The sequence below is a fragment of the Alternaria triticimaculans genome, assembly GCF_023758025.1.
Source record: "Alternaria triticimaculans strain BMP 0046 chromosome Unknown scaffold_16, whole genome shotgun sequence".
In the NCBI taxonomy this organism is placed as follows: Eukaryota; Fungi; Ascomycota; class Dothideomycetes; order Pleosporales; family Pleosporaceae; genus Alternaria; species Alternaria triticimaculans.
The window spans coordinates 488,631-510,978 of NW_026055973.1; the positions used below are offsets into that span (position 1 = coordinate 488,631).

The following is a 22,348-nucleotide window of genomic DNA, read 5'->3' on the forward strand; positions in this document are numbered from 1 at the left end:
AGGATGTTCGAGATATTCGTCGCGAGGCATATGTACTGCGCCATGCAAAAAGTGACAGCCATGGACCCTCGTGATACAGCCTGTCGTCATGTGTGGGGAAGCTCATGAGAGAACATTCGAGCACGCCCTGGCCCCTTCGCGAACCAGAACCTCGAGCTGTCGTCAACCACTCTTCTTCTTTTCTTCTTTCCTCATCTTAGCAACACTCTCATTTACTCTCTCAATCGCCTCCCTCGCCCCATCCCAGCACTTCCTCTTGCCCATGCTGAACACGCGATGTATGTGCGGACTCCATATCCCGCCCATCAGCAGGTTGCAGAACTTCCTGTTCTGAAGCCAAAACAGCCAGCCTTTCCGCCCGTATCCCAGGTACTCATTGACACCCGTACCGGCAAGATCGTCCATGGCCGCGACCCAGTCACCTGTCTCACATTGCCCGGGCGACAAGTTGTAAACACGCTTTGCCGTCTCTGCTAACCACACGTGGTGTTTATCCACAGCGAGCTTCATATCCGGAAGCGAGGGTAGAGATGATTTGCCCGCCCAGACCTGGGCTATGGCCATGGTTGTCAAGTCTAATCGTCGTCAGCACATGTCTCGCCTAACCATCATACCTAGAGTCGCTCACCGAAAATCTTAAACCCACTAATCGTTATGTGTACAGTAGCCATGAACGCCAGACTATCCGGCTTCTCGAGTGAAAACACGTTCTTGTAGAGACGGAAGAGCGACTTCCCATTCGAGCCCGGCGCGTCAAGCCACGCTTGAGGCCGACATTCAGGATTGAAACGCGGCTCGATCATGCTGAAGTCGGACTTGTAGCCCGTACACCAGATTATTGCGTCCACGTCAACTTTTGTCCCGTCTTGCAACTCTACCTCAGTAGCATTCACAATGCGCTTGATGCCTGCGACTGATGTGATGCTGCCGTCCTCGAGGCAGGGGACTAACGTATCAGATACCACTGGTACCTTACTTGCGGGCTCGAAGCGCCATTCAGGGCGGATGTTGAAACTCTGGTCTTGCAGTTTCTGGAGGAATTTATCGAAGAGGAACTCGCCGAGGCGGGGGAAGTATGTTATGACGAGGCTTTGGAAGGTGGCGAGACGTAGGTTGTGCGTGTGGTCTATCGGGACACCCTTTATGCGCCGCGGGAACTACAAGAACCATTGTCAGTCTCAAGACTTTCGCACATCAACCAGGTTCCCTTCCAACTTACAACCCGAGCTCCATGCCGATGTGCCAAATACACTTTATCTGCTATTCCCACCAGCTGAGTAGATGTATCCGCCGCACTGTTGCTGAACCCTACAACCATGACTCTTTTCCCCTTGTAGTCTGCCGGCCGTTTGAAAGCTTGCGAATGTACACTAGGTCCAGCAAACCTTTCCACGCCTTCTATGACTGGCAGACTGGCCTTACCAACCATACCCCCAATCGCTACAACAACTTTATCAAAGTACTCCTTCACGCCACCTCTTACATCCACAACCCATTTCTCCCGCTCGTCATCGAACGTGATCTGCTCGATGGCAGTACTAAGCCGCATATATGGTTCCAATCCGAAATGCTTCGAATAGTCTGTCAAGTATTGCTGAACCTGCGTGGCCGCTGGATGTGACGGTACGTCGTCCGGGTAAGGGAAATCAGTGTAACACGATCGCTCTTTTGAGACGTTTACGGTTGTGGTTTGCATTACCGATGTTTGCTCTTTCTCCGAGTACTGCCATAATCCGCCGACGTGGTCGTTGCGGTCGAAACCTGTGGCGTGGAATCCTTCTTCTCGCAGGTTCTTCAATGCTACGAGGCCAGCCGGTCCTGAGAGGTTCGATTAGTGGCTTCGTTATGTCAAGTAAGAGGTATCTCACCTAGTCCAATGACTGCTACAGTGGGAGCGTCTTCCATGATGCTAGTCGTGATGATGCGTCTTTGCGTATGTTTTTCGCCACCTACTTTTCAGACCAACACAGCGATCGCAATCGACTCCGCAACAATCGTGTTGTTTAGTAGATTTGGTAACCGTAACGCGATCAGTCTCACGCCGAAAGCGAGTTGACCCTAGATATCGCGTGTGGACCTTACGGCCGTGTCGTTAGGCCGAGCAAGTCCGACACAAGTGGAAAGAAAGACCAAAGATATACTTGACGTCGCGCATTCTGCCAACACATCTAGCTCTTACATGCTTTACCATAACACACATGATGCGCTCTCTTAGCTCTGACATCTTGGTGTGCCGGAACAGGAGAGGCTTAGTCCGTGTAATTGGCTCTCCACGGCCACAGCGACGCCCGAGGCTTATGCCACGGCCAGCCCCACTCTCACACACCGTTTCCCATCTCAAGTGCTGCGCAGCTGCGGCCCTCTTGCCCACGCGTCATATCTGACAAGTTGTGTCGTTTTACTGGACGTTGAATAGTGCTAGACAAAACGCGTGGTTTCGAGTTGAAAGTTGCGATTGGGCATCTCCCCGCATCTGAAGGCAGCAGCTTCCTGTGAGGCTGTGCAGGGCAGTGGAGTAGGTACGAATAAACAAGCTTCTAGTTTGTCTTTACGCCTCAACCTTAAGTACGCTTTCTCTAAGTTTCACGTCTTACTTTACTTCGTCACATCGAATCAATACTGGCCTTTGTGATTTACTTTGATCATGGCCGGCCCACCATCATACCCCGCCAATACCAACCTCACATCCAACCCACCACCCCCATCGACATCATCACAGTCCAACGCCGCATTCACACCAAGCGCAACCTCAATCGCCGACTCCTCCGATAACGAGTTTGAGCCAACCCCCGTCCACAGCCCAGGCGGTCCCCAGTATGAAGATTTGCCACCATCCTACGACGAGGCCCGCGACCAAGCCGTCCACGACACCCGTCATGGAATCGCGCCTGTAGACCCCAGCCAAATCGAAGCCCACCGCATCACCACCAACGAAGGACCAAACGAGCCAGAAGTATGGGAGTACCGTATAAGAGGTGAAGAAACAGATCCCGCAAGTGAACAGGAACAAGCACCAGACTATGCGAATCACACAAACGACAAGGCCACCAGTGTCCCAGTCCAGCATGTCAGTACGAGTAAGAACATCGCTGTGGGACGAGTGCATGGCGGATCTGCTTCCTCGAGCAGCAAAGAAAAACAGCCTGATCTAGCTTCTGACTTGCTCACTCAAGCTCTGGAGTTCAGCCGTGAAGAACCAGATGCTAAGGCGCAGTATGCACCGCATCTAAACCGCATCATCGCGATACCCGAGCATGCAGGACCGGCAAGACGTGTAGACGAACACGTATACTTCTTAGTAGCGTACGCCGAAGTGTTGGATCGACATTCCATTAAGCCAGCCGAGTTTGCAGAGTTCTTGTACGGTCTACAAGTCCTGACCACAGCGGCGCACACGACGGCTGAAGACTTGCTTCAAAAACCGTCCCATCAAGGACTCTCTTCCAGCATCGTACACGACTACATCCGAGGAGCGAATGAAGCCTTCTTCGCGCCAAGAGGTCTCGTTGTATCGTTCCGCAGCGAGACTGCCTTACTCAATATGCTACCTATACCAGCGGGCCACAAACCCAGCGTCCTCGCCAACTTGGCCGATAAGACTGCAACGACTGAATGGCGTGCAAGGCAATTATACCCCTGGGTCGAAGCTCTCGACGCGGACGCAGTGCCGATGCCGAGCGAGCGAGTGCTTAAGCTGCATGAGATGAGTGAACGATTCTCAGGTCCGACGACGGCTACTGGCTCGTCTGACTATGCCGGAAACAGCGATCTTGGATCTGCTGGTGCACATGAAGACCCACCCCACTCCATCCCCGGTCCTCCAGAGGAATCCTCCCATGCACATGGTCGACACGGACGAGGCGCCCATCATCCCCGCGGCAGACGAGGCGGTCACTGGTCGCCTTTTGGTGTGCCAGGCCATGGCCCCTTTGGTGCACCCGGCAACGGACCTTTCGGCCAACCCGGCAATGGCCCTTTCGGGCGCGGCGGTCGAGGAGGACCATTCGGACCCCGCGGCAACGCCTTCTTCGGTCGAGGAGGTTGCTCCCCTCGCGGCGGACGAGGACGCGGACGCGGGCGCGGACCCCCACAGTCCGCAAACGAATGGGCGGAAGTAGGCAAAGAATTAGGCAAGATTGGGGAGCAATTTGGTAGACATATGGGGGATCTAGGTGTGGAGATTGGGAAGCGGGCGAGTGCTTTTGGCGTGGAGGTGGGGAGGATGGCTGGTGGAAATGGAAACGCAGGTGGAAATGCAGGCGGAAATGCGAGTATGGGTATGAGTGGGAACAGAGGGTCTACTACCTCAGGTCCTGCTTCTTACCAACAAGTCCACGACGACCTCCCACCTGCCTATGCTGCACCGCCGGGACAAGAGACAGGCGTGCTATATGGTGACCGCAAAATCGACACGGCATATCCCACCGACACGAAGGACAAGGGCAAAGCTGCAGTCAAGGACGTGGATGACGACGACGATACCTCTTCCCTCTCATCTGATAGTTCAGACTCAGATTCAGACTCAGACCCAGATTCAGACTACGACTCCGACTCCGACTTCACCCCCTCCACAACCCAATCCCTCAAACTCGCCCGCAGAAACATCAAGCAGCGGAACCGCCAACTCAAAAAGGACCACAAAGCCAAGAAACGCGAACTCAAAGCCAAACACGCTGATACCAACACCAAGGGCAAAGGAAAAGCGGCGAAGAAAGCGAAGAAAGACCCAGAGTACAGAGCCGCGAAGAAAGAGTACAAAGCGCAGAGGAAGGAACTGAAGAAAGAGAGGTTGGCTGTGAAGAGGGAGTGGCGGGAGGCGAGGGAAGAGATGAAGAGGGAGAAGAGGGGGGTGAAGGGTATGGCAGCTGGGAGTAAATCGAGAGAAGTGCCTATGAAAGAGGGAGAGAGGAACGAGGGGATTTGGTTGGTGATCGAGAATTTGGCGCCTTAGATAGATGGAGGGTGATTGTACTGAGTTTGTGGAGTGTTGATATAAATGAGATTTAGGTGGGAACATCCTATCCGCAGCCACAAATTTATCACATCAAAAACACAGAATCAATCACATACCAACCCGCACGCCACGAGCATTTTGAAAAAGATCTTCCTTGTCAAAATACAGTCCGGTCAAGTACTTCATACAAAAAACTACAATAGTAACCTATGCCGTCTAAAAACGCTTTCACAGCAATCATCTTACTATGCACATATTTCCCCTCCTTCCTTCGCCTGCTTATGAAAGCATCCTGCTCATATCATTCCTAATCCTGTTGTAATCGAGCAGACCCTCAATCTGGCCCACAGCCGAGACAGCGACGTCCTTGTCCCACAGCCTGTTGCGGGCGAATTGCATAACGTCCTTCTCTGTGATGCGGCCGACGACGCGCTCCACCTCCTCGGGTGATAACCGGCGGCCGGTGGTGACGATTTGGCGGCCAATGTCCTCGGCGACGGCCGTGGTGCCGTCGAGGGCGAGGAGGATCGAGGCCTTGAGTTGGGCCTTGGCGCGCTCGACTTCGGCGGACGTGACGTTCATGGAGAGGCGGGACCACTCGCGGAGGGTGAAGTGGACGAGGTCGTCGAGCTGAGTCAGGTTGGAGCTGGTGAGGTAGATTCCCCAGAGACTAGGGTTTGTTAGCGAATATTTATAGCATCATTCGATTATGACGTACCCAGTGTCCGAGTAGCTGGTGGAGAAGCTCATGAAGCTGTTGGCGAGGGCGTTTTGCGAGACGAAGTTGCTGAGCTTGCTGCCAAGGTAGTCGGAGGTACCCATGGCACGGTCCCAGTTACCGACGATAGCCTGTGTGACGAGCGCGGTGAAGTAGTCGGGGTCGCTCCAGCTGACACCCTCAACGGCAATGGCGATGTTGGCGGTGCCCATGGTGTCGTCACGGAGGCGGACCTCGGAGCCGATGAAGTCGGGCTTTGCCTTTTGCTCAGCAGCGGCGGACTTGGCGGAGTAGTCCTGGGGCTCCGAGGGGAGGTTGGCGAAGTACTTCTCGGCGAGGTCGACCAATTGCTCGTGGGGGATGCCACCAGCGCCAACGAGGACCATGCGGTCAGCGGTGTAGTTGGTCTTGATGTAGTTCTCGAGATCGGCGCGCTGGATGCTCTGGATGTTCTCCTTGGGTCCGAGGATGGTGCGGCCGAGGGGCTGGCCCTGGAAAGCGGTGGCGTGTAGGTGGTCGAAGACAACCTCCTCGAGCTGCTTGTCCACCTCTTCCTGTTCGCGGAGGATGACATCACGCTCGCGCTCGATGGCCTGGGCCTCGAGCTTGGAGTTCTGGAGGATATCGGAGAGAATGTCGACGGCGGCGGGGACATCGTTGTTGAAGGCCTTGGCGTAGTAGACGGTGTTCTCGCGCTGTTGTGGTCAGTATCCGGCCCTGGAAATTGTTTGCTCCGTATGACGTACCGAGGTGTAGGCGTTGAGGTGGCCGCCCATGTTTTCTATCTCGAGCTCCAACTGCTGCTGTGTGCGCTTCTGGGTTCCCTGTGCCATGCATCAGCGTGCTGTCCCGGCCACTGCCATTGAGTGTCTGTACCTTGAAGGCAAGGTGCTCCAGGAAGTGGGCAGTGCCGTTGGTCCTGTCCGTCTCGGCGCGGCTGCCAGCGTCAATCCAGACACCGACTGTCGAAGTCTGGGCCCACGGGGAGTGCTCGGTAGCGATCTGCGCAGGCGGGTCAATTGCAGTCCTGCATCCTCGTACAGTGGCGGGCATACCGTGAAGCCGTTTCCGAGGGTGGTCGACTCGGTCTTCGCGCCGTAGGCAACGGGCGTGGCCAGGCCGCGGGTCAGAGGCGAGGCCCGCGATGATTTGACGGCGTTGATGGCGGAGCGCGAGCGCATGCTGCGCTGCAGGTTGAGGGCGAGCTGGCGGGAAGCCATTGCGTCTGCTCGCTGTGCAGGGGATGGGAGATGGGGCGGTGATGGGTTGGGGTGGATGTCGATACGTCCAGCTGCAGCGCGGCCTAGGTGAGGTGGATGAGTTTCGTCAAATCTGCGATCACGGGACTTTCCGGCTGCCACCGCTGGCCAATGAGGGCGCCAGGGACGTCAGCAATCGACATCCGAGGCATTGTCGTCAACTACGACTGCGATCCCGATATTGCTTCTTGCGACCTCCACGACCCCAAGCAGACAATCAGACTGCACAATGGCCTCCGTCATGCGTCCCGGCCTCCTCAGGCAAGCTTGCCCGCCCGCCCAGCCCTCGCAGCGCATGCTGTCCACCGCGACCTCGACCCTCAACCGCCCGCTCGCCCAGTCGCTGCGACCAGCATTCCAGCGCTCAGCCATCCCCCAGTCGACCCGCATCGCCGCCTTCCACGCCACACAGCGCAACCAGATCCTGCCGCCGCTGCCCCAGAAGATCATCGGAACCACCAACGACCCCGTCCCCGTGCCAGATCCCGACTACGCCCACGGCAGCTACCACTGGAGCTTTGAGAGGATCGTCTCGGCTGGTCTGATTCCCTTGACCATTGCGCCCTTTGCTGCTGGATCGCTGAACCCGCTTTCGGATTCGATCCTCTGTGCTCTCCTGGTAGTCCACTCGCATATTGGATTTGAGTATGTAGAATGGATGCGTATTGAATTACAGTGGCTAACGTAAACCAGGTCCTGCATCATCGACTACTTCCCCACCAAGCGTGTTCCCCTCGTTCGAAAGTCTGCCATGTGGGCTCTCCGCGCCGGAACTGTCGCATTGGGTCTTGCTCTCTACTCTTTCGAGACAAATGACGTTGGCATCACCGAGGCCGTCGCGAGGTTGTGGCACGCGTAGATACATCTTGGGACTTGTAATACAAATGCAGAGGCAGCGCTTTTTTCTGATTGAAGTGTCGTATCATTTGGAGTGTTGTGATGGCTCTGCTTGTCGTTGTGCTTAACGTCATCAGTCTTCGTCATTCTAGCTCCGCCTTTCTACATGCTTGTCAAGACATGGTCTTTGCGACCTAGGAGATACAAAATCGTCTTGCTTGCATGTCTACCCAGAGGATATGCTGAGCATAGAGATTGGCTTATCTGAATGTGTAGTGCTATTCAACACTAAGATATTTGTCCGACTGATGATCAATTCATTGACCGTGGCTTAGACAAGTCCAGCCACGCCAACCTAGGAAAAGACTGAACAGTCTGGAGCCTACGTTGATGTTGGGTCACCTACTTTACATGTTTTTGTCCTGATGTAGTCTGCAGACCTGTGCAGTTTTTTTCTATGTGGTTGATACTCTCAGCGTGATTATGTCCTCCATACTGCCCCTACCTACTTAGTCTCAACCTTCCACTGCTCCCAGTGCGATTTCTTTGGGTTGCAGACAACGCCCAACGCCTTCCTCATCTCTTTCTCATCCACTTCCTCGTCCGCTTCATACTTCGCCCTGAGCTTTTCGGGTAGCACTTCAGACACGTCGTAGAAACACTCCAGCACAGATTCCATAATAAGGCTTTTTTCCACTGCGTTCCTCACTCCCAAGAATGATGTTTTGTTCGGTCCTAATCTCATAAGTAGCCCCCAGAACGGGCAGACCATGCGACAACATCCTATCGGGCAGTATGCATTGGTCACATCGAACTCCAGATAGTTGAGGCGGATCAATGGAAGCTTCTCGCCGTTTCTGAAGAACTTGGACAGATCATCGATATAGTCATCCAAGTCGTCTGCCATATTTTCTGTCGCCCAATCATGTACGTATTTAAGACGGGCGGTGGAAACCATGCTGTCGAATTCGCCATCCTCTTCCCAAAGCGAGTGGTTATAAGCGTATGGGGACGAGCTTTCATCGGAACGTGTGCTAATAGCTACGCTGATATTCTTAATCAGACGAGAAGCTGCAGCGGAGAACAGCCACCGGTCGTGAAACGGTATATGGCTGATGTTCGGATCTTTGCGAGCAGCATTGGAACATAGACCCGATCCTGCAAGTGGTTGCCTCTTTGTACACTGGTCCGGGAGTACGAACAAGTTCTTTCCCAGGTAGACTTCTTCAGCTTCGTCGTGAACTTGCTTGCAAATCCGTAGTATGGCCAGTCGTGGAGCGCGGTAAGATTCCCAGTCCTTGAAACGTTTCTCGTTCTCGATAGCGTAGTCGTCAGGCGTGTAGAAGACCTTGCCAACAACGACCAGCTCTTCGTACACCATTATTCGGAGTTCGACAGGCAAGTCGAGGAACCGGAATGGAGTGAAGACGGTCGTGCCCTGAGGCGTCGTGGTCGTGACTGTAGTAACTGTTGTTATGGTCGTTGTCGCGGTAGCGGTAGTCTTTGTCGTAGTGACCACCGTGGTGTTGGTGGTCTGGGCCGGTGGCAGCAAGCTGATTGCGTCCATGGCTGTTGCTTTAATTACAGCTGACTTGAGCGTATTAGCACTGAGTCTGCAGGTGAACACGAACCCGGGCGGGGCGGTGAATTCGTCGTGTGGAGGTGGAGTGGAGGGAGTATAAGGGCAAGAAAAGGTCGAACTTGCGAAAGGACTGCTAACCTAGCAACTGCCAGTGAGAGGGTATACGAACACCTATAAAGTTATTTGTGTAGAAACAGGTCGAGCAGGTCACAAAGAAGGAGCTCGCCCAATTTCTTGCGCTACCTTGCCTTCCGTGGTCTTCGCTGCGCGGGTGCAGAATCAGTCGTCCAGTGCAAGCTTTTGAGAAGGTGGTGGAGGGTGGAAGAGTGAGGGTGAGAGGAAGCCGCGACCACAACTTACCTTGACCGCGTGCGTGACGTGACGTAAGCGGTACAATGCGGAAAGAGCGCCCAGTCAACAAACGGCATTCACTTCACACCTCCAACGACACTCAAATAGAAGCGGATATCTTTGATTATAAGTCTTGAAGAGAATGTAGGAACAGCAAAAGAGCCAGAACTTCGATAGCCACCATCCAGCCACACTCTAATCTTGAAACACAGCATACTAAACCAACAAGACCAGGCAGGAAGGGGACGGTATAGTGGTATAAAGGGCAGAGACACCAAGGTAAAGGATGTAGACAGGATTGAGAATTTGGAGTCTAAACAAAGCGCACCCGGGGCCTGAAAGTCACACCTAGGATATACCCTCTCATGCCACTACTGTAGAAAATGATGAGTCTAGCCATCATTGACCGTTTACCAAGATGCACCAATAACCACTAACCCCTGCCATTTTTGCGTCTGTTATCGGTTTTTCGAATTTATGCCTTGGCGTCGGCGGGAGCCTCGCTGCTCTCAGCCTTGGGCGCGTCGGTGGCGGGCTCGCCGGCGGGGGCGTCACCGGAGGGCTCGGCCTCGGACGATGTCCAGAGGGTCTGATGAGAATTAGCGTGTGTGAGGTAAACGGGCTGCGGACTGAACTTACGAGGTTGTCACGGAGAAGCTGCATGATGAGGGTAGAGTCCTTGTAGCTCTCCTCAGACAGGGTGTCGAGCTCTGCAGATTCGTTAGCCTTGTTCAGAACGACTACTTCGTCCTTCACATACCAGCAATGGCGTCATCGAAAGCCTGCTTGGCGAGTTGGCAAGCCTGGTCGGGCGAGTTGAGGATCTCGTAGTAGAAAACGGAGAAGTTCAATGCGAGACCGAGACGGATGGGGTGGGTAGGAGCAAGGTTGGAGGCAGCAACATCGGTAGCAGCCTTGTAAGCCTCGAGCGACTTGTCGGCAGAGGTCTTGCGCTTGTCACCAACGGCGAACTCGGCAAGGTAACGGTGGTAGTCGCCCTTCCTGGAGAAGACATGAAGATTAGCAAACTGGCTGGTCAAATGCACGTGGCGCCTTACATCTTGTGGTAGAAGACCTTGGACTCTCCGCTCTCAGCAGAGGGGATCAGGTGGCTGTCAAGGCACTCGAGGATGTCCTCGCAGATCTTGGCCAGCTCGGCCTCGATCTTCTGGCGGTACTCCTTGATCAGAGTAACCTGGGTCTCGTTGCCCTTGGACTCCTCCTTCTGCTCGATCGAGGTGACGATTCTCCAGGAGGCGCGGCGGGCACCGATGACGTTCTTATAGGCAACGGAAAGGAGATTTCGCTCCTCGACGGAGAGCTCCTGGTCTGCGGAGGCAACGGCCTTCATGTTCTCGACCATCTCTGTCACATGTCGTTAGGACACGATGCGGTGCGTTGTTTGTGGTGCGCTTACCCTCGTAACGCTCGGCCTGCTCGGCCAGCTTGGCCAGGTACACGGAGTCTTCGTAACCCATTGTGATGTGTGGTCTGTGCAAATCGCTGTTAGCTGATGTAAATCGAGTTGAAGCGCGCGACAAGTGCAACCAGTGGCTATCGCAGTTGCTCAACAGCGAGCAAGCCCCTCAATGTGCGCTATGGCCGGAATCGGAGAAAATGTCGTTTCGCTGCCGTTGTCGACTGTTCGCTGGCTGTCCTGCTTGTGTTGGGGGCTCGGAGTATGCGGCAAGTGGAGATATGCCAATTGCTTGCGTGGACTCTACACCTCACAACAGAGGCGCAAAGAGGGGCGGCTCGAGCTACCACGGGTCTCCGAAAAGAGCGCCGATACACGACACCCACGACAACAGCGGCGGAGCGACTTGAGACGAGCGATTTCGACAGCGGGCCATGCTGATGGGAAGAGCGGGCCTTGTTTACTGCGGCTGGGGGCGCAAATTGCAGCTGTCCGCGGATTCGGGGGGAGTGACGAAATGCAGTGGAGCAGCACTTACGTAGAGAAAAGTTGGTATGGAGAGGGAATGTAGGCTGCTAGAGGCGGCGATGTGGTGTTGGCAAGAAAGTGAAGTGCAGATGTTTTGGTCAAGGGCGGCTTGTGGTTGAGTTATCAGAGGAGGGGACTTGAGAGGGAGAGAACCCGACCAGTTGACTCGTCTTGGCGTCGATCACGCCTGCCTATCCTTGGTTTCACACGGCCCAGAACTGGCGCGACCTTCTATTCTGACAGGCGAACACCATCCGCCACCGCCTCAGCGGCCTCTTCCTGGCCTGAGTAGTACCTGCTGTTGTTTACAGGCTTGCAGAGTCGCCTTGGAGACGCTGTCGTCGAGTCCCTGAACAACATGCCCCGCAGTACACCCTTTCCATGACAGCTACAAGGACCGGGCTTCACGACGAGCATTGGGCATCACGTTTGGCCTTAAGCGCACATTGGCTCTGCCAGATAATGGATGCGATAGCTGTGAACATGCTAAGCATACGTCGAGCGAAAAAACTTGCCATGCTGTTTGGAAGGCGTTCAGATCAAGACCATGTTGCTGCAATCGATGTAGTGATACAAACCCCGAAGTCTTCTTGTCACATGGTGCTTGTTGTGCTTTTTATGCTGAAGCAACTTTCATAATTCAACAACACATCGACAGACGTGTCTCCAACGTTACCCCCCGTCTTCCTAGATATACAGGCGTATTATACTAAGAGGTCATGCGCGTACCAAACTGTCGAGTGGGCCAGGCAACGATGTTGAGACCCTTCGAAATCACGTGGCGATGACGCACTTGCACGTCCAAGCTCCCATGTCTTCCAGATGTCGAGCCATCACTCCACCTCAGCATACCAATTGCATATAACCACCCAACACCCAGCATCTCATCTCTCTAACGATCCGCCAAAATGCTTCGCACATCCATCATCAAGAGCGCGCGCTCAATTGCCGCTCCTCGCTACTTCTCCGCCTCCGCCCTCCGCATGGCTGAGGGCTCCACCGGCTCTGGAGCTTCAAGGGCTACTGGTGCCGCTGGCGGGTGAGTCTATGCTCATGAACTGTAAACCCTATATCCAGACTAACCGGTATTGTAGTGACGCCTTCACCAAGCGCGAGGCTGCCAGCGAAGAGCTCTACATCCGCCAAGAAGAGAAGGCCAAGTACGTACTCCAGCTCTCTATATCCCGATATCCCGATGATTACTTCGCACCGTTTCAGACCGCGCAATGATCCGGTACAACGTGCTGCCATTGTACAACGTTCTGACAACAAACAGGCTTCTCGCAATCAAGGACAAGCTCAAGCAGCAAAGGCAGCACATGGAGGATTTGGACAAGCACATGTCAGTAATCATAGCTTGGCGATAGACAAGACTAACAACAACACAGCGACGACGTCATTGCTGAGTCTGAGCGCTCCGGCCAGGGCGAGCAAAAGTGAGCGCGTAGCGGGTGCTCCGGACGAATATCGCGGGCCGACCCATACGTCGTGTTATACTTGCTATGATAAACAATAAAGATATCGAAAGAACTTGAACTTGGCAATTGGGCTGTTGGACTTCACGGCAGATGCTTGCGTTATCTCGTACTTGCTTCTTCATCTCGTCCTTGTTCGTGTCAGAGAGAGCATGGGTCTGAATACTTCAAGGTCTCCTTCCCAGCACATATGTGGGCCTGCCATCTCAACACTCGCACCTGCCACTTTGAGGATTGATAGGTTCTTCACCGCAGGATACTCCAAAGTTGCCCTTTTCGTTCAGTGTGCATCTGTACATCTGTACATCACGTTTCAGCATACATCAAGCGAAGTACTACCGAACGATCACGGAAACTTTCGGTATCACGCGGAAGTGCGTCACTCGCTCTGATTCGTTCGAGTAGGTTGTTTCTCGGATTATTACAACGTCAGCTCATCGAAGATCTGGAGCCCTCGGGATCCACTACATGGATACAACCCGGGATACTCCAGCCACCACCCCGCTCGAGGCTGGATCACAACTCGATATTTCCCGTTTTGTTTTTCTGCCGCGAAGGATCTGACGACAACACATCCTCGTATTCAGGCCCGCTGCTCCAGCCTCCGATATCTGGAGCAAGTGCTTACGCAGCCTCGCGCAAAGTCTGTCATCGCACAATCGGCCGGAGAGCGGAGAACGTGACTCCGTTGCGCCGCCTAGAACATAGTTCACTGCCGTGTGATACCGCTGCATCGGTATGGTCGATCGTGAAATTCGGTCATCTCTCCAGGCGCATTCGCAGTGTCGAATATAGACTTTACTCCTTTTTCGCGAACATGCCGACTGTATGAACGCCTGACTGCCTAGGCCTCCAGACCGCCGTCATTGTTAGCCCATTTCAAACGCCTTCCGTGTTCACGCAGCTAGGCGTTTTACTTTTGTTAGCGAAACAGGTACTTGGGCTTGTAATCGTGCGAGCCGCAGGGATCCCACTAGCACGTGTGGCAGATAGCCGACATCTTACCACGAACATCCCGGCTGCGATCACAACTACAAGCGACTACCCTGTGAACGTTCGAGTAACTTTCAAGATCGTGCTGCGTTCTCATTTGGCCGCCGCCGTCGTCCGTTCGAATTAACCGTTGGCCCAGCCCTCTGACAACCTCCTCTTCACCCCCACCAGGTGAACCATGCTTCTTTCACAGGATGCCCCATGCCACCACCAAGTACATCCCACCCATTTCTGTATCAAGGGACAGCGAGACGACGTCATGGTAAGCATCGCTTTGACTTCGATATGGAAAACCCTGGATCTGGAATCCACCCGTTGCTCCCATCAACGAATGAAGCAAAGCTCGGAGAGTTATCGCGCCGAGAAGACTACGAAGAGACGACACTGAACCAAATTAGGTATGACGAGAGCGGGTGAGGGATCTATTCAGGGTCTTCGCTATAGCCTTGGCCACCGAGCATATATGGTCTCCTTTGTCGCTCAGCATCACCAGTTCATACATCTAGCCACTGATCTGCACTGATCTCAAACACCCAAACTTCACCGTTACTCAACTAGCTGCATAAGCTTTATTGCTCCCCAGACGCTCTAATATAACCGTCCCTCGCCAATACGAAAGTCTTCTCTCCATCAACCACCTCGCCACCAAGTCTAGCAGCTACCTCACACCAACCGCCTACATGGCGCAGTCAAGTTTGAACTCAAACAACTCACTGCCTCAATACTACGGTCAGACACTGCAAGATGGGACGATAATGGAGTCTCCCGTCATGCCAACACACCCACGTGGATCCAGCGACTCGAGGCAGGAGCTTCTACGACTGCCTGCACAGCCTCACCAAGCACATATGGACTACAACGTCGATCCAGAGTCACATAACGCGCCCGTACAACAGGCAAACAACACCTTTGGTCTAACGCCAATGCCTTCCAATCGAAAATTGGGAGGACAGGCCGACATCCGTGACTGGGACGCAACACCTCGTCCGCGACGACCATCTCAACCCGTGCCTTACAGCCCAACCACACACCGTGGCCCCTACGTAGAAGACTACTCTGAAGAGGAAGACGTCGATCCCCGCGATCCTCGCGCGTACCGTCGCCCAAGCAGGAGAACGCAAGGTCCTCCCAGTGCGTACCGCAACTACCATGAGCAGAACTCCAGGTATGGGCCCATACCCAGGAACAGTGTCGACCACAACATGCAGCCTTATTACAGCGACACACCAGGCAAGCCTAACTACGAAATGTACTATCCCGATGGAGGTAACTACGGTGGACGCCGCCCTCCCATACCCTACGCAGGAGGAAGTCGAGGACCACCCAACTACCCACCTCAGGAGAGTGTAATGAGGTTGCCATGGATGATCTGGATGGGAAGTAACGCAAAGAACCGTAAGTCACCCTCCCATCTCCACTCTCCCACATCGCTAATCCACCTCGCAGACTTTGTCGCTTTTGTCGGCGAGTTTGTAGGAACAACCATGTTCCTCTTCTTCGCCTTCTCCGGCACCCAAGTCGCCAACATCGACTCATCCGCCACCCCCGACTCCAACACTACGACCAACGAATCCGCTGGTTTCTCTCCCATTGTCCTGCTCTACATCGCTCTCGTCTTCGCTTTCTCACTCATGGTAAACGTATGGGTCTTCTTCCGTATCAGCGGTGGTTTGTTCAATCCCGCGGTCACGTTCGCCATGTTGCTCTGCCGCGCTCTGTCTCCTATTCGCGCCTTCCTGCTGGTAGCAGCGCAGATCAGCGGAAGTATCTTTGCCAGTTTCCTCGTCAGCGTCTTGTTCCCCACATCCTTCAATGTGCGGACTACGTTGGGTGAGGGCACGAGTTTAGCACAGGGTGTCTTCATCGAAGCTATCCTCACCGCCGAACTGGTCTTTACCATCTTTATGTTGGCAAAGGAGAAGCATAAAGGTATGTCGACCCATCCTCCTCCCCTTACCACCCACTAATACCCCCCAGCTACATTCATCGCCCCCGTCGGCATCGGCCTCGCTCTCTTCATCGCAGAACTCGTCGGCGTCTACTACACCGGCGGCTCGCTCAACCCCGCCCGCTCCTTTGGCCCCTGCGTCGTAACCGGCGTCTTCGACAACGAACACTGGATCTACTGGGTGGGCCCCGCAGCCGGCGCCATCATCGCCGTCGTCTTCTACCAATTCATCAAGATACTCGAATACGAAGTCGCCAACCCCGGTCAAGACGACGACGATAAAGACCAAGAAGTCAAGGAAGTCATTGAAAAGGAGAGGGAGGGCAGCCAAGAACCTGATCTCGAAAGGGGGGATGCGGGTGGTATGACGGGTGGCATGGGCGGCGGACCCCCGGGTAACGGTCATGTTCCTCTGCCTACCGTGAGTAGTCAGCAGCGTTTGCGGGCTGTGCATAGTGTACAGGGTCTTGTTCATCAAGCGCGCAAGAAAAGGGCGCAGGAGGGGCAGGGGTTTGGGGGTAGGGGCGAGCATACGTACTAAGATCCACAGGCTGAGTGCGATTATCGAGAGAGACTCCGTCTCGGAGCCTTGAAGAAGAGATGTGTTAATGAGGTATGAGGATCAAGGGATGAACCGATGGGTCCATGGGTCACGGTAATGTGTTTATGTGGTTGGTTTACGACTCTCCTCATGTTTGATCTTACGAGAGTACATGAGAGTGTGATTTGGTTATGGGATATGCATGGGATTGGGCTTGGGTTTGGATATGGCCTGGTTACGAAATTAGAATGTACAAATAGCTACGTATATAGAGCTGGGTTTGGGTATGAATGCGACGAATGGTTGCAGCCTGGCTGGCATAGCAAAAAGAATGATTGCATGTCTTTACAACCAAACTCTACACTACTTCTACACTACTTCTACTGTCTTTGAGTTGTTGCTATTGGAGGATTGTGCGGCATCTTCTGCACACTTCGGACTTTTGTCGCGTTCCAAGTCGGGGAGGAAGCCAGAACCTGGTTCCTCGATCATTAGGAGTTCCGTATCTCATCTCATCTCTCAGAACTCAATAATACAAGAGCAGTGTATAACAATCTCCGTGTCTTACATCTCACTCCTCAACCCATCCTACCTATCCCCTACCTTCCCTTCCCAACCTCCTGCAAAGTCAACGAAAGACACATCATCATCAAAACTCTATCCCACCCACCCCGGTACGTCACCTCACCATCATCCACATGCGATTCTACATCCGCACCCCCAAACCTTACCCTACATCCTCCTTCTCCACAAACCCCACGCGATCCGTCACCCCATCACAGCATCGAAACCCCACGCATTCGCGATTCCGATACCGATGATACCGAACCCATCCGCATGACATCAGAACTACCTCCAGTGACGAAGACGTGACGAAAATCGGTAGTCGCAGCGTCGCCTCGTCTCGCCAAACTCAAAACCAACCCCAAACCTTGCTGATGCCGTGTGACGGACTAGCGCGGACCCAACGTTCGGGACGTTTAGGGTTTGGTATGCGAAAGGGCTATTTTGGCACACTAGTAAGAACGGCAGGTAGGGGTGTGGTTCTTTGACCCGTTTTCTTAATTTCTTAATAACGGGGTATTGGGGGTGGCCGGTGGTTATTAGATGACGATTTGTGACGACGGGTGCGGAGGGAAGAGGAAAGTACGATAGTGGGATCTTTTCTTTATGTTTAGAGCGAAGAAGTGTGTTTAGTAATGGTGTGAGAAGAGCAGAAATGCATCTTAGCGGCGTGTATATGAAGGGGTTGCTTCATCCTCATCATGTGCCTTGCCTTTTGCAGGACAATGTACCTCATAGAAGCAGTTCAACATCCACAAATCTTCCCAGTCTTTGCCCACAGCCACATCAGGTTCCATAGTCACAGTAACAACGCCATCCCTACGACAGCTTATACTCAAGACACGCATGCACCTCCGGTTCAGCTTCAAAAAAACAACAAAAAAAACTTATTCAGGCATCAAGTCATCTCGAATGATAAGAATGTGTCGCACTGTCTTTACATCTTCCACTGCCATCTTCCCTTCGATCTCTCCAACTTCTTCGCCTTCCACATCCACATCCACATCCACATCCATCTTAAAGTCCGGCCTCTCTCCCTCGATTGAAACAAACAGTATGAAAGAAAATGGTATAGCAAAGACGGGTCTCAGATCCAATCCACTCTCTCCCTCCACCTGCACCTGTCTCGCTCTTCTTCGTCTTCCTTTCCGCTCCTGGAAAATCGTCTTAAACCAACAAAAAGGCCTCTCCTACACAGAAGTGCAGATAAGCGAATGCATGAAGAATATATGTGTGTGAGAGTGTTTGTGTGTGAACAGATAAGGAGAATATTTGTAGGTAGGTAGGTAGGTAGGTAACGATAAGTATGGAAAAACAAGTCGGCCAACGACATGATCAGAGTAAATAGCGTGGTTGCGTAATCAAGAAACATAGCCCGACAAGCAAGTAAGCAAAAGCGCCCAGTAAAGCACAAACGCCCAAGGTAACAACAACAGAAGCAGAGAAAGGGTTTGTAAGGACCAATCGCCGCCCTGTCTCCTAGCCCCAAAAGCCCAAAGAGAAGCCCCGTTATGCTCCAATATGAGAGAAGAGATGATGGCCCAAAAAAGCGATCGATGTAGATAGAGCGCCGTCTCGAAAGACGAACATAAAGGGTATATGAAAACAAGAGGGGGTTTTGTTTTTTGTTGTTCCACCAAAACAGCCAGCCAACCAACTAACCGATGACGACGACAATACTATACTTCGGTCGGATTGGGGAAATCAAAGTCGCTGACTAGATTGCCAAAAGCGTCATTGTCGTTGCCCGTCTGTAGAAACGAGTCAAAGTCGAAAGTTTCGAGGGCGCCAGCGTCGTCGCCAAAGTTGAGGCCGAGATCGAAGCCGTTGGGCTATTCGTCATGTTAGCAGATGTGATTAAACCCGAGAAACGCGAAGACTTACGTCACCATCAATGTTACCAAATGGCGGACCCCCGTTGTCCATGTTTTGGTCGGAAGGCGGTTGGGGTTGCACAGGTTGCGGCTGGCCGTTTTGTCCCTGATTGAAGGATTGCTTGTGTACTGGCGTGATGGGTGCGACGGGAGTGGAGGATGTAGGTGTGGGTGGTTCTTCGCCGTTTGTCGTGGCGGGAGTAGAACCTGCCGCCCCCTTTTTGTTGTTTGCGGGCTTCTAAAATCAATATCAACGATGCTCGAGGGTTTAGGAGAAGCGCGAGACGTTACCTTATTGTCTTTGGTCACCTTCTTCTTGGGGTTGGCCTTGTTTCCTTGATTCGGGGTCGGTGGTGCCTGGTTAGACACGGATGGAGAGGGTTCTGGTCGGGGTGGTTCGTTCGTGGGCGCTGGAGGCGGTGGCATTTGTTGCCGCTGTTGAGGGTTTTGGCCCATCGGTCCTCCCATCTGCTGGCCGCCTGGACCCATCATACCCGGTTGGGGCCCTCGCCAACCGTTCTGTTGCATCTGGCCATTGCGCATGGCTTCCATTTGCGCAGGCGTTAGTTGCTGACCATTGAAGTTGGGCGGTTGCGGATGTGAGCTCGGAGGCCGCATCATGGGGTTGCCGTTCGGGCCGGACATATTCTGGGGATAGAATTGTGGAGGCATTCCTGGGGGTGCCAGACTGGGGTCGAAGTTCATGTTGGGTGCGGGAGATGCACGTTGCTGCCCCATCATTCCCTCAGGCATAGGCGAGCCAGGCAGATTTTGCTGGCCGAGCTTCGGTGTGCCTCGCTTCATCTGGTCGGCGGGGTTGGGTGATGGGCCGCCGGCTCTGCTACCTTGAGGCGACATGGCTGCGCCAAAACCTGGGGCGCCAATAACGCCCTGCTGAGGATGTCCAGATTGATTGTCTTGCTCTTGGCGGGCCATGAGTAACCGTTTCTTGTTCTGCTGCTCGAGCAGCATGAGCTGCATCTGGTAGTCCTGCAGCGCGTGGTTGCCCTGCTGGGGAGCGCCTGGAGGGTTGTTGGGCATGTTGCCGGGCCGTGGACCGTTGCCGGCGAAGGCTAGGTCTTGCCCGTCGAGGCCGGACTGGGCCATGGGGGAGCCTTGGACGCCAGAGTTCATACCCTGGGGGGAGGAAGTGTTACTCATTGCCACTCTGTGTTGATGGGCCAGACTTTGGGCATATACCTCGATGTTCTTCTGCTGCGCACCTGGGCCTTGCGGCATGAACTCATTGAACTGGTTGCTGGGCATGTTACCGGCGTTCATACCACCTGTGGGCGGGTCTTGATTAGCTTGTACTCTCCACATGGGTGTGACAGATGACGTACCGTCGACGCGGGGGCGCTTGTTTGGGGAAGGGGCATTTTCATTGGACCCTGGCGAGTTGGGGCGGTTGCCGTTCATGTCCATGTTGGAGCCGTCTCGTTGCATCTGAATCATGTTGGGGTTCTTCATGGGCTGCATGCCCGCCATGGGGTTGCCGGCGCTGGGGGGTGTTAGTCGAGATTCGAGCATCGCGAGATCGCAGAGTAGTGCGAGGATTGAGGTGCTTACGGTCGGTTGTTCATAGCGGCTGCCCGCTTGAGGTCGGTCTGGTTGCCGTTGGTCATGGCACCGTTCCGCATCATGTACTGGGTGCCGTTCATGGGGTTGGTGGCCATCATGAGGCGCTGGTCCCGCTGCTGGTTCTGTATGTGGCCCAGATTCTGCGTCGCAGTCAGTACGCCTCCGTGTCTATCAGTGCGCGGCTACCTACCCGGTTGTGGCCGAGATACTGGGCGGCATTCTTGGGCCCGCCGCCGCCGCCTCTCGCAGCGGCGAAGATGTCCCAGAACTGCACCCACCAGTCGAGCAGGAACGAGTTGTCGGCGGCCTGGCCCGGAGGCATGAGCGGCAGGGGCAGGTCGTCGGGCATGTCGATGTCGCTGGCGCCATTGGGTTTGTTGTTGGGGCTGGCCTTCTCCGTGTTGAGCTTGAGGTCGCAGTCGAGCATGGCGCGCGCGAGGGTGTGGTGGCGGTTGCGTAGGAAGTAGTCGTAGATGTACGTGTTGAGCTTTTCCTTGGGGTCCTGGTCGCCCATGCGTTTGGGATGCGCCATGTTGCCCATGATGGGGGTGCCGTTGAGGGAGCCGTTCGCATTCATCTGCGCCATCTGCGCCATTTGCTGGTTCTGCATCGCGAGGGAAGGAGTCGGGCGGCGCGGCAGGCGCGGTGGACGGGTGGGGGGTTAGCGATAGGTGCGCGGTGGTAGCAATAGACGCGCTGTGTTGTGCACCTCGGTGCTGGACGGGCCTCTACAACAGCATGGGAGGGCGTCGCCACGGTGCGTGTCGGAGCGGAGCGTCGTGCCAAGGACGGGTGGAGGACGACGATGGCGTGGAGGTCGCGCGAGATGGCAGCTCTGGGGTGCCGGGTGTGGGTAGCGACGCTGGTGTCGTCGCGATGAAAAGGCGGCGGCTGATGCACGGTACTATGGGTCGGGGGTTAGCGTGAAGGAAGGTCTTGAACAGCGCCCTGGAGGGACCTCACGGCGCGCTACACGGGTCTGCCAAGAGATGCGATCACGACAACAACGCCTGCGATATATCTTGCCTGCACGAGAGGGCGCGATTGAAGCAACTGCACAAAGGGACTGCAGCGGGATCGTGCAAACTCTGAGCTGCTCAGCGCGCGAGGGGAAGAGCGGCCGCTGTGAGCTGCGCCAAGTGGTCCACGTGATCTCGGTATTATTAGATCCCCTATGCTCCAGCCTCCCATTGCGCAGCATCGCGCTCTCATCAGAACTGCCTCGATATTTGCTTTTCTACTCGCATAAAGCAATTCAAGACGTCAGACATGGCGGAATTGAAGTGTCGTGACCGCATCGCAGTATCGTATGCACCAGGGCCGATATCTAGGGAGGTTGGTGGGGCACATGTAACGCGAACCCGACCGTCATGCCCCGACCAGTACTGGTAGCAGATCATTCATACACCCTGATGGGTTCACCGACTTGGTCGTAGTTGCGCGAAATCCAAGTCAACAAGTCCTACACAGTAAGATTAAGGGGCTGCAAAGACTAAATGCACAATGTAGCCTGAGAGGCCGCCTTCAGCGATCAATGGTGCGTCGATGGTGTGGTAGTGCAATTGCGCGATTGCAATTACCCTCTAATTGGCTTCCATGGCCGTCGTCAATAGTGCACCCTATCTAGTCGCGCATCGAGTCTGAGCACGAATCGTCTGCCCGATTCCATAACAGCACGACAGTGTGCAATTCCTCGAAGCATTGTCTTCAGTAAATGCCTACCTTC

At 54.3% G+C, this 22,348-nt stretch overlaps 9 protein-coding genes across 9 annotated transcripts; 4 read left to right on the forward strand and 5 right to left on the reverse strand.

The window, feature by feature from the left end:
• Window positions 1-162: 162 nt before the first annotated feature.
• J4E78_008737 (uncharacterized protein) lies at window positions 163-1,905 on the reverse strand (the record flags this gene model as incomplete). The annotated part of the gene is made up of 4 exons (XM_049369337.1): window positions 163-575; window positions 629-1,157; window positions 1,484-1,818; window positions 1,869-1,905. 4 exons carry the CDS (start codon window positions 1,903-1,905, stop codon window positions 163-165), a joined length of 1,314 nt encoding a protein of 437 aa, XP_049219038.1.
• Window positions 1,906-2,644: 739 nt separating this feature from the next.
• On the forward strand, window positions 2,645-4,951 carry J4E78_008738 (uncharacterized protein; the record flags this gene model as incomplete). Its single annotated transcript, XM_049369338.1, has 1 exon — window positions 2,645-4,951. One exon carries the CDS (start codon window positions 2,645-2,647, stop codon window positions 4,949-4,951), a length of 2,307 nt encoding a protein of 768 aa, XP_049219039.1.
• Window positions 4,952-5,233: 282 nt separating this feature from the next.
• Window positions 5,234-6,892, reverse strand: J4E78_008739 (uncharacterized protein; the record flags this gene model as incomplete). The annotated part of the gene is made up of 5 exons (XM_049369339.1): window positions 5,234-5,624; window positions 5,673-6,367; window positions 6,419-6,496; window positions 6,549-6,674; window positions 6,728-6,892. The coding sequence occupies 5 exons, from the start codon at window positions 6,890-6,892 to the stop codon at window positions 5,234-5,236; spliced, it is 1,455 nt and encodes a 484-aa protein (XP_049219040.1).
• A 268-nt stretch (window positions 6,893-7,160) lies between these two features.
• Window positions 7,161-7,790, forward strand: J4E78_008740 (uncharacterized protein; the record flags this gene model as incomplete). Its single annotated transcript, XM_049369340.1, has 2 exons — window positions 7,161-7,576; window positions 7,625-7,790. The coding sequence occupies 2 exons, from the start codon at window positions 7,161-7,163 to the stop codon at window positions 7,788-7,790; spliced, it is 582 nt and encodes a 193-aa protein (XP_049219041.1).
• A 483-nt stretch (window positions 7,791-8,273) lies between these two features.
• On the reverse strand, window positions 8,274-9,335 carry J4E78_008741 (uncharacterized protein; the record flags this gene model as incomplete). The annotated part of the gene is made up of 1 exon (XM_049369341.1): window positions 8,274-9,335. One exon carries the CDS (start codon window positions 9,333-9,335, stop codon window positions 8,274-8,276), a length of 1,062 nt encoding a protein of 353 aa, XP_049219042.1.
• An 841-nt stretch (window positions 9,336-10,176) lies between these two features.
• Window positions 10,177-11,179, reverse strand: J4E78_008742 (uncharacterized protein; the record flags this gene model as incomplete). The annotated part of the gene is made up of 5 exons (XM_049369342.1): window positions 10,177-10,290; window positions 10,341-10,411; window positions 10,462-10,703; window positions 10,760-11,066; window positions 11,119-11,179. The coding sequence occupies 5 exons, from the start codon at window positions 11,177-11,179 to the stop codon at window positions 10,177-10,179; spliced, it is 795 nt and encodes a 264-aa protein (XP_049219043.1).
• A 1,375-nt stretch (window positions 11,180-12,554) lies between these two features.
• Window positions 12,555-13,086, forward strand: J4E78_008743 (uncharacterized protein; the record flags this gene model as incomplete). Its single annotated transcript, XM_049369343.1, has 4 exons — window positions 12,555-12,685; window positions 12,741-12,806; window positions 12,923-12,988; window positions 13,035-13,086. The coding sequence occupies 4 exons, from the start codon at window positions 12,555-12,557 to the stop codon at window positions 13,084-13,086; spliced, it is 315 nt and encodes a 104-aa protein (XP_049219044.1).
• Window positions 13,087-14,794: 1,708 nt separating this feature from the next.
• Window positions 14,795-16,603, forward strand: J4E78_008744 (uncharacterized protein; the record flags this gene model as incomplete). Its single annotated transcript, XM_049369344.1, has 3 exons — window positions 14,795-15,509; window positions 15,561-16,043; window positions 16,092-16,603. 3 exons carry the CDS (start codon window positions 14,795-14,797, stop codon window positions 16,601-16,603), a joined length of 1,710 nt encoding a protein of 569 aa, XP_049219045.1.
• A 2,243-nt stretch (window positions 16,604-18,846) lies between these two features.
• J4E78_008745 (uncharacterized protein) lies at window positions 18,847-21,232 on the reverse strand (the record flags this gene model as incomplete). Its single annotated transcript, XM_049369345.1, has 6 exons — window positions 18,847-18,999; window positions 19,052-19,279; window positions 19,333-20,327; window positions 20,385-20,542; window positions 20,611-20,762; window positions 20,813-21,232. The coding sequence occupies 6 exons, from the start codon at window positions 21,230-21,232 to the stop codon at window positions 18,847-18,849; spliced, it is 2,106 nt and encodes a 701-aa protein (XP_049219046.1).
• Window positions 21,233-22,348: the final 1,116 nt, after the last annotated feature.